The 10,645-nt window shown below is 45.4% G+C and overlaps 1 protein-coding gene across 2 annotated transcripts in view; it reads left to right on the top strand.

Annotated features, from left to right (window-relative positions):
• Positions 1 to 2,077: 2,077 nt before the first annotated feature.
• plekhm3 (pleckstrin homology domain containing, family M, member 3) overlaps positions 2,078 to 10,645 on the top strand; it is a 21,401-nt gene continuing 12,833 nt past the window's right edge. The window contains exons 1-3 of one of the 2 annotated variants that reach the window (XM_061926168.1): positions 2,078 to 2,221; positions 5,342 to 6,120; positions 9,727 to 10,641. In XM_061926168.1, coding sequence (XP_061782152.1) covers positions 5,622 to 6,120; positions 9,727 to 10,641 — 1,414 coding nt within the window. In that variant the 5' untranslated portion in view covers positions 2,078 to 2,221; positions 5,342 to 5,621. Of the gene's footprint in view, positions 2,222 to 5,341; positions 6,121 to 9,723; positions 10,642 to 10,645 lie in introns of both variants that reach the window. The other variant, XM_061926167.1, reaches the window with a different exon arrangement.

Genomic DNA, 10,645 nt, shown 5'->3' with positions numbered 1-10,645 from the left:
GAACATGAAGTCAGTCCAGGTGGAACATGAAGTCAGTACAGGTGGAACATGAAGTCAGTACAGGTGGAACATGAAGTCAGTCCAGGCGGAACATGAAGTCAGTACAGGTGGAACATGAAGTCAGTACAGGTGGAACATGAAGTCAGTCCAGGCGGAACATGAAGTCAGTCCAGGCGGAACATGAAGTCAGTACAGGTGAAACATGAAGTCAGTACAGGTGGAACATGAAGTCAGTCTAGGCGGAACATGAAGTCAGTCCAGGCGGAACATCAAGTCAGTACAGGTGAAACATGAAGTCAGTACAGGTGGAACATGAAGTCAGTCCAGGCGGAACATGAAGTCAGTACAGGTGGAACATGAAGTCAGTACAGGTGGAACATGAAGTCAGTCCAGGCGGAACATGAAGTCAGTCCAGGTGGAACATGAAGTCAGTCCAGGTGGAACATGAAGTCAGTCCAGGCGGAACATGAAGTCAGTCCAGGCGGAACATGAAGTCAGTCCAGGCGGAACATGAAGTCAGTCCAGGCGGAACATGAAGTCAGTCCAGGTGGAACATGAAGTCAGTCCAGGCGGAACATGAAGTCAGTCCAGGCGGAACATGAAGTCAGTCCAGGCGGAACATGAAGTCAGTCCAGGCGGAACATGAAGTCAGTCAAGGCGGAACATGAAGTCAGTCCAGGCGGAACATGAAGTCAGTCCAGGCGGAACATGAAGTCAGTCCAGGCGGAACATGAAGTCAGTCCAGGCGGAACATGAAGTCAGTCCAGGCGGAACATGAAGTCAGTCCAGGCGGAACATGAAGTCAGTCCAGGCGGAACATGAAGTCAGTCAAGGCGGAACATGAAGTCAGTACAGGCGGAACATGAAGTCAGTCCAGGCGGAACATGAAGTCAGTCCAGGCGGAACATGAAGTCAGTCCAGGCGGAACATGAAGTCAGTCCAGGCGGAACATGAAGTCAGTACAGGTGGAACATGAAGTCAGTACAGGTGGAACATGAAGTCAGTCCAGGCGGAACATGAAGTCAGTACAGGCGGAACATGAAGTCAGTACAGGTGGAACATGAAGTCAGTCCAGGCGGAACATGAAGTCAGTCCAGGCGGAACATGAAGTCAGTCCAGGCGGAACATGAAGTCAGTCCAGGCGGAACATGAAGTCAGTCCAGGTGGAACATGAAGTCAGTCCAGGTGGAACATGAAGTCAGTACAGGTGGAACATGAAGTCAGTCCAGGCGGAACATGAAGTCAGTACAGGTGGAACATGAAGTCAGTACAGGTGGAACATGAAGTCAGTCCAGGCGGAACATGAAGTCAGTCCAGGCGGAACATGAAGTCAGTACAGGTGAAACATGAAGTCAGTACAGGTGGAACATGAAGTCAGTCTAGGCGGAACATGAAGTCAGTCCAGGCGGAACATGAAGTCAGTCCAGGCGGAACATGAAGTCAGTCCAGGCGGAACATGAAGTCAGTCCAGGCGGAACATGAAGTCAGTCCAGGCGGAACATGAAGTCAGTCCAGGCGGAACATGAAGTCAGTCAAGGCGGAACATGAAGTCAGTACAGGTGGAACATGAAGTCAGTCCAGGCGGAACATGAAGTCAGTCCAGGCGGAACATGAAGTCAGTCCAGGCGGAACATGAAGTCAGTCCAGGTGGAACATGAAGTCAGTACAGGTGGAACATGAAGTCAGTACAGGTGGAACATGAAGTCAGTCCAGGCGGAACATGAAGTCAGTACAGGCGGAACATGAAGTCAGTACAGGTGGAACATGAAGTCAGTCCAGGCGGAACATGAAGTCAGTCCAGGCGGAACATGAAGTCAGTCCAGGCGGAACATGAAGTCAGTCCAGGCGGAACATGAAGTCAGTCCAGGTGGAACATGAAGTCAGTCCAGGTGGAACATGAAGTCAGTACAGGTGGAACATGAAGTCAGTCCAGGCGGAACATGAAGTCAGTACAGGTGGAACATGAAGTCAGTACAGGTGGAACATGAAGTCAGTCCAGGCGGAACATGAAGTCAGTCCAGGCGGAACATGAAGTCAGTACAGGTGAAACATGAAGTCAGTACAGGTGGAACATGAAGTCAGTCTAGGCGGAACATGAAGTCAGTCCAGGCGGAACATGAAGTCAGTCCAGGCGGAACCTTCTTGCTGCAGCCTCAGTTTGCAGTCGGACAGGTTTAGCGCGCGGGTGTGTCCAGAGAAGGACTTGATGGTAAACACTAAGGTGAGTGTAAAGTCAAGCTTTTTAACTTCATCCTGTGCCAGTAAATGACTTCTTTTAGTCTTTGTGAGTCCATGGAAAGTTCACTTTTATCTCCCGCTGAAGCGACATTGTTCGGGGATGGAGACAGGCTAGCTGTTAGCTTCAAGCTAAGCAGCACCCGAGCAGACAAAAACATAGTAAACATAGTTTGTAGGTCAACAAACGTGGCGAAGATGAGCCTTCTGAAGTGTTCATGTGCGAGGCGTGTTGAGAAGGAGTCTCTTGGAGAAGTGACTGACGAGTTAGAAGTGACTGACTAGTTAGAAGTGACTGACTAGTTAGCAAGTGTCGCTCGCATCGCTCACAGTGACGTCATCGCCGTCATTGTTGACTGAAGCAGAGATGCCTTATCATCAACGCGCATGCGCCGCCAGGCTCTGCCTTGTATCCAGAGACTTATCAGATGTCATGTTTTATCATCTATAAGGTTTTATCATCTATAAGGTTTTATTATCCATAAGGTTTTATCATCTATAAGGTTTTATCATCTATAAGGTTTTATTATCTATAAGGTTATATCATCTATAAGGTTATATCATCTATAAGGTTTTATTATCTATAAGGTTTTATTATCCATAAGGTTTTATCATCTATAAGGTTTTATCATCTATAAGGTTTTATTATCTATAAGGTTTTATCATCTATAAGGTTTTATCATCTATAAGGTTATATCATCTATAAGGTTATATCATCTATAAGGTTTTATCATCTATAAGGTTTTATTATCTATAAGGTTATATCATCTATAAGGTTATATCATCTATAAGGTTATATCATCTATAAGGTTATATCATCTATAAGGTTTTATCATCTATAAGGTTTTATTATCTATAAGGTTATATCATCTATAAGGTTATATCATCTATAAGGTTTTATCATCTATAAGGTTATATCATCTATAAGGTTTTATTATCTATAAGGTTTTATTATCTATAAGGTTTTATTATCTATAAGGTGAGCAGCTCATGTTTTAAAGGCACATTCCAAAAATACTATTCAAATAAACAAAAACATAAAAAAGCTTCCAGGTGAAATGTAATTTAGAAAAAGTTGCAAGGTTGACTAATAAAACAAAGCTGATTTTTTTCTTTAAACTGTCATTGCTCAAAACATAATATTCAATCAAAATCAATGTTTTTATGAATGATTGATCTATGCAAGGCTCCCATCACTTCACATCAAATATTACACTTTGAAATATATTTCTTCTGGAAGATTCTGCATATTTTGTTTGTTTGCCATAAAAAAACAAAACATACTTTTCTTTGACAAAAAGGGCAGAAAACAAACAAACAAAAAAAACAACATTAAGAAAAATGCAACTTTTTAATTTAAAAAAAAATTGACAGATAGATTTGAAGTTGATGTAGACTCTAGAGATTGTTACCAACAACAACATGCCAATTGTTACCAACAACAACATGCCAAATGTTACCAACAACAACATGCCAATTGTTACCAACAACAACATGCCAATTGTTACCAACAACAACATGCCAATTGTTACCAACAACAACATGCCAATTGTTACCAACAACAACAACATGCCAATTGTTACCAACAACAACATGCTGATTGTTACCAACAAGAACATGCTAATTGTTACCAACAACAACATGCCAAATGTTACCAACAACAACATGCCAATTGTTACCAACAACATGCCAATTGTTACCAACAACAACATGCTGATTGTTACCAACAAGAACATGCTAATTGTTACCAACAACAACATGCCAAATGTTACCAACAACAACATGCCAAATGTTACCAACAACAACATGCCAAATGTTACCAACAACAACATGCCAAATGTTACCAACAACAACATGCCAAATGTTACCAACAACAACATGCCAATTGTTACCAACAACAACATGCCAATTGTTACCAACAACAACATGCCAAATGTTACCAACAACAACATGCCAATTGTTACCAACAACAACAACATGCCAATTGTTACCAACAACAACATGCTAATTGTTACCAACAACAACATGCTAATTGTTACCAACAACAACATGCTGATTGTTACCAACAAGAACATGCTAATTGTTACCAACAAGAACATGCTAATTGTTACCAACAACAACATGCTAATTGTTACCAACAACAACATGCCAATTGTTACCACCGACAACATGCCAATTGTTACCAACAACAACATGCCAATTGTTACCAACAACAACATGCCAAATGTTACCAACAACAACATGCCAAATGTTACCAACAACAACATGCCAATTGTTACCAACAACAACATGCCAAATGTTACCAACAACAACATGCCAAATGTTACCAACAACAACATGCCAATTGTTGCCAACAACAACATGCCAAATGTTACCAACAACATGCTAATTGTTACCAACAACAACATGCTAATTGTTACCAACAAGAACATGCTAATTGTTACCAACAACAACATGCTAATTGTTACCAACAACAACATGCTGATTGTTACCAACAAGAACATGCTAATTGTTACCAACAAGAACATGCTAATTGTTACCAACAACAACATGCTAATTGTTACCAACAACAACATGCCAAATGTTACCAACAACAACATGCTTATTGTTACCAACAAGAACATGCTAATTGTTACCAACAAGAACATGCTAATTGTTACCAACAACAACATGCTAATTGTTACCAACAACAACATGCTGATTGTTACTGATTGTATCATTTTGGGTAAATACTGCATCAAACATAAAGAATAATAAGGTTCTATGGACAGATAGATTTGACGTTTATGGAGAGATGTAAGTGTTGAATAAAACATGTTCTGACAGGGACCAGGGACCAGGGACCAGGGACCAGGGACCAGGGACCAGACTTGAGGGGAGCCTGAATGGTTTTGAAAATGACAAATAACCAAATGGCCGCCGCATGCTCTGATTGGACAGCCCTGATAGGATGACAGAAGATGTCTTGCTAACATGTGGCCTGGCCCTCAGTGAGATAATGGCTACTTGAATAATTCAGAGGAAGACAATCAATAAGAGGACGAGGGAGAGGAGCATGGCTTTATTCTTGGAAAGGCCTCATGGATGTTTCTTCTTCCTCCTCCAGGCAACATCTTGCTGATGTGTGGCTGCTAGAAGCAGACCGGACCTCCCTGCGCTTCTCAGAGCCTTTTCAAGGTGAGAGTCTAGAAGCAGACCGGACCTCCCTGCACTTCTCAGAGCCTTTTCAAGGTGAGAGTCAGACAGGTTGATCGAAGAACAAGAGGCGGACAAGTAGTAGAAGAAGACCTGAAGGCCCTCCAGATCCTGGTCCACATGTGTACAAGACATTGGTCCAGCTGTTTGTTGGACATGTTTGAGCTTTAAAAGCAGGAGAAGGTCTGGCCATGGAGGACCTGAGGCAGCTGGAGATGGTAGGCGACATCAGCCCGGCTCTAGAGGCCACCGAGGACTTCATCCACTGCATTGACGCCATTCAAGGCCAAGGTCCGAGCTGGGGTCACGCGGGAGTCCTCCAAGCCTCCAGGCAGCCCGGCAAGCTGCAGGAGGTCTCTGGCCCGGCCCTGGCCAAGCTGAGCTCCAGCGGCGTGTGGAGCCTGCTGGCGGGCCAGCAACCTGAGGTGGGACCACTAGGACTGGCCTGGGCCGACAACCTGAGCGTGCTGGGCCTGAGGCACGGCAAGAGGAGCCGGGCACGCTCCACCAACGACCTGGCGGTCCACAGCAAGGACAGCACAGCCGCCTCCACCAACACCAACAGCACCTTCAAGAAAGGACACAACCGCTCCAGGTCCGACGTCAACTACCGGCCGTCCAACTACACCGACAATGGACTGCTGGCTGTGGACACCCTGAAGAACACCAACCTGCAGCGCTGGCAGCAAGGCCAGTACACACACACACACACACACACACACACACACACACACACACACACACACACACACACACACACACACACACTAGACAGCATGAATGTCCTTCTGTCCTTTGCAAACATCCTGAGAGGAGGCAGTAATGATAGAAAATGATGATAACTTCAAATGACACAACTGTGCTACCACACACACACACACACACACACACACACACACACACACACACACACACACACACACACACACACACACACACACACAAGTGTGTGTTTTGGGATGTTGAGGATAATACTGTAATCCTGGCAGCAAATGGACTAAAATGAGGATGCTAATTAGGCGCATTATGTAGCATTAGCATATGTGTGACAAGCTAGCAGCCCGAGGAGATTCATTGTCGCCATGTTAGCTTTGTCCTTAGCAACAGTTGGACATGCTTCCATTCTTACCAACAATAACATGCCCATTCTTACCAACAACAACACGCTGATTGTTACCAACAACAACATGCCCATTGTTACCAACAACAGCACACTGATTGTTACTAACAACAACATGCCCATTGTTACCAACAACAACATGCCCATTGTTACCAACAACAACATGCTGATTGTTACCAACAGCAACGTGCCCATTGTTACCAACAACAACACGCTGATTGTTACCAACAACAACATGCCCATTGTTACCAACAACAACGTGCCCATTGTTACCAACAACAACACGCTGATTGTTACCAACAACAACACGCTGATTGTTACCAACAACAACATGCCAATTGTTACCACCAACAACATGCCCACTGTTACCAACAACAACATGCCCATTGTTACCAACAACAACATGCCCATTGTTACCAACAACAACACGCTGATTGTTACCAACAACAACATGCCCATTGTTACCAACAACAACATAATGCCGATTGTTACCAACAACAACACGTCTATTGTTACCAACAGCAACACGCTGATTGTTACCAACAACAACACGTCTATTGTTACCAACAGCAACACGCTGATTGTTACCAACAACAACACGTCTATTGTTACCAACAGCAACACGCTGATTGTTACGAACAACAACATGCCCATTGTTACCAACAACAACATGATGCCGATTGTTACCAACAACAACACGTCTATTGTTACCAACAGCAACACGCTGATTGTTACCAACAACAACACGTCTATTGTTACCAACAGCAACACGCTGATTGTTACCAACAACAACATAATGCCGATTGTTACCAACAACAACACGTCGATTGTTACCAACAGCAACATAATGCCGATTGTTACCAACAACAACATAATGCCGATTGTTACCAACAACAACACTTTGATTGATACCAACAACAATATGCTGATTGTTACCAACAACAACACGTCGATTGTTACCAACAACAACATGCTGATTGTTACCAACAACAACATAATGCCGATTATAACCAACAACAACATAATGCCGATTGTTACCAACAACAACATAATGCCGATTGTTACCAACAACAACACTTCGATTGATACCAACAACAACATGCTGATTGTTACCAACAACAACACGTCGATTGTTATTAACAACAACATGCTGATTGTTACCAACAACAACACGTTCATTGTTACCAACAACAACATAATGCTGATTGTTACCAACAGCAACATAATGTTGATTGTTACCAACAACAAAATGCAAGGTAATGGTAATGTTTTATGTTGGTGTGCTTCATTGTTCCCATGATGATGAACACACCCTCCATGTCTGAAAGTGTATTGTAGAGAATAGAGAAGTGTTGTTGTGTCCAGGGAAACACCGAGACAAATGTGTGTGTGTGTGTGTGTGTGTGTATAGGAAAAATGAGGTGTTGGAAATGGGACAGTTGTTAGCAAAAGATTGTCAAATAAAGGTAGAAATAGTGTCAGACTTTGTGTGTCTTCTTCTGGAGGCTACAATACATGCTAGTACTTTCATTAGTTGTCATGGAAAAGCACATTTTGAAGGTGTGGTGGTTATCATTTTGTCTTGGTGGTGAACCACCATGCATAACATTGTACTGCCTCTCACTATTTGACAAGTCAGTTGTTGTGTACTTCATATAATACTGCTCTCACTATTTGACAAGTAGGTTGTTGTGTACTTCATATAATACTGCTCTCACTATTTGACAAGTAAGTTGTTGTGTACTTCATATAATACTGCTCTCACTATTGTTCTTAGTGGAAGTGAAGTCCAGTGTAATTGAGGGATCACTTTCCCTCTCCGCTATGTCTCATTTGCATATTGATGCTTTGTTCACACGGCTTTGGAGAAGATGGATGTGACAAATGTGAAAGTGAAGATGGATGGTGACAAATGTGAAAGTGAAGGCCCTCACTTAGCAGTCTTGTTGTTTTCAAGTAAATGATTTATTGTTGTGCCAACTCAAGCTCTTCAAGCTAATTGCTGGATCACATGCTGAGTTACAGAGAATGTAGAGAGAAGTGCCATGTTTGTTCCTTCAAGTGACAACATGACTTCCTCGTACGTCTCATTCCACTTTCTGCTTAACCATGCGCTTCCTTCGCCATTCTTACAGCTGCATTAGCATCAATCTTCTTTACTTGAGAGCTGGCGTGACTTCACAAAGCCAAGAGTGAGGAACATACTGGATAGCATAGAACTACATCATTGTATAGAAATATCAGGACTCAAATTGGAACTTTTTAAGGTCAAGGCAAGTGTTGTTCATATTTTGTAGCTGTGTTGCTATCAGCTCTGCTCTTTATCTCTCATTCTCATTCTGACATCTTAGCACTGGCCATCTTTTAGCCTGTGACACACTTACACACATACACACACCAGGGATGACCTCACCACCATTCCACCCATACACACACCAGGGATGACCTCACCACCATTGTCCACCCTAACCCATTGTCTGCTGGACAATGTGGACAGCATGTGCCGTAGTTGGTCATGTGACGTAGTTGGTCATGTGACATAGTTGGTCATGTGACGTAGTTGGTCATGTGCCGTAGTTGGTCATGTGACGTAGTTGGTCATGTGACATAGTTGGTCATGTGCCGTAGATGGTCATGTGACGTAGTTGGTCATGTGCGGTAGTTGGTCATGTGACGTGGTTGGTCATGTGACGTAGTTGGTCATGTGCCGTAGTTGGTCATGTGACGTGGTTGGTCATGTGACGTAGTTGGTCATGTGCCGTAGTTGGTCATGTGACGTAGTTGGTCATGTGACATAGTCATGTGATGTAGTTGGTCATGTGACGTGGTTGGTCATGTGATGTAGTTGGTCATGTGACGTAGTGAAGTGTGTGTGTGTTGTGTAGCAGGTGACAATGTGTGTTGTGTAGCAGGTGACAATGTGTGTTGTGTAGCAGGTGACAATGTGTGTTTTGTAGCAGGTGACAATGTGTGTTGTGTAGCAGGTGACAATGTGTGTTGTGTAGCAGGTGACAATGTGTGTTGTGTAGCAGGTGACAATGTGTGTTGTGTAGCAGGTGACAATGTGTGTTGTGTAGCAGGTGACAATGTGTGTTGTGTAGCAGGTGACAATGTGTGTTGTGTAGCAGGTGACAATGTGTGTTGTGTAGCAGGTGACAATGTGTGTTGTGTAGCAGGTGACAAGGGCGTGGTCAAGCAGGCTGAGATGGAGCATCGTGAAGGCCAGCGAGGACGTTGGACCTCCCGTCACGTGGAGCTGACGCCCTGCGAGCTCCGCCTCTACACGCTGGACAGCAGCGCCAACCGCCAGCTGGGCAACGCCTACTCGCTGTCGCACTGCCACAGCGTGGTGTCGCCGGCGCCGTGCGGCCAGGCGGGCCTGCTCGCCGACCCGCGGACACTGCAGGCCGTGTTCTTCAACAGCACGCGGGTGCAGCTGAGGGCGGGCAGCCAGTGGGAGGCCACGGAGTGGAGGCGGCTCATGTGGGACAAGGTGCAGGCGGTCAGGCAGGAGAACCGCGTGTCGCCGTCAAGGTCCGACGGGGACAGCGACGCCTCGGCCGGAGCGTTTCCCCGGCCGCCGAGCAGACCGACCACGCTGCCTCTGTTCAACCAGCGGCGCCAGGACGTCCTTAAAGCAGGACTGCTGCACCTGCTGCTGGACCAGAACAACTGGAGGACCTTCACCTTTGTCCTGACCACAACCACTTTGCAGGCCTTCTCCACCGAGGGCCGCGGGTCCGTGTCGCATCCTGCCCGCCAGTACCCGCTGACATCCTGCCTGGGCGTGCAGCCACACCCACATCATGCCGACCGCTTCCAGGCGGCCTTCTCCGACCACACGCTGCCACTCCGAGCGGACAGCGCCCTCGCGGCTCAGGAGTGGACCGAGGCCCTGAGGGAGGTGGTGGCGGCGCAGGAGGAAGTGGGTGCAGCTCCGGCCCTGCAGGGGGCGCTGCTGAGGTCCCGAGAGAGGAGGCAGAGAGACGCCCAAAGAGCCAAACGCCAGTCGGTCACCACCAGCTTCCTCAGTCTTCTCACCTGTGTCACCCTGGAGAAAGGACTGACGGCGCAGAGCTTCAGGTGTGCAGGTGA

The sequence above is a fragment of the Nerophis lumbriciformis genome, linkage group LG31 (genome assembly GCF_033978685.3).
Source record: "Nerophis lumbriciformis linkage group LG31, RoL_Nlum_v2.1, whole genome shotgun sequence".
Taxonomy (NCBI): domain Eukaryota; kingdom Metazoa; phylum Chordata; class Actinopteri; order Syngnathiformes; family Syngnathidae; genus Nerophis; species Nerophis lumbriciformis.
The sequence above is the reverse complement of the archived record's forward strand: the minus strand, read 5'-3'. Positions and strand labels throughout refer to the sequence as shown.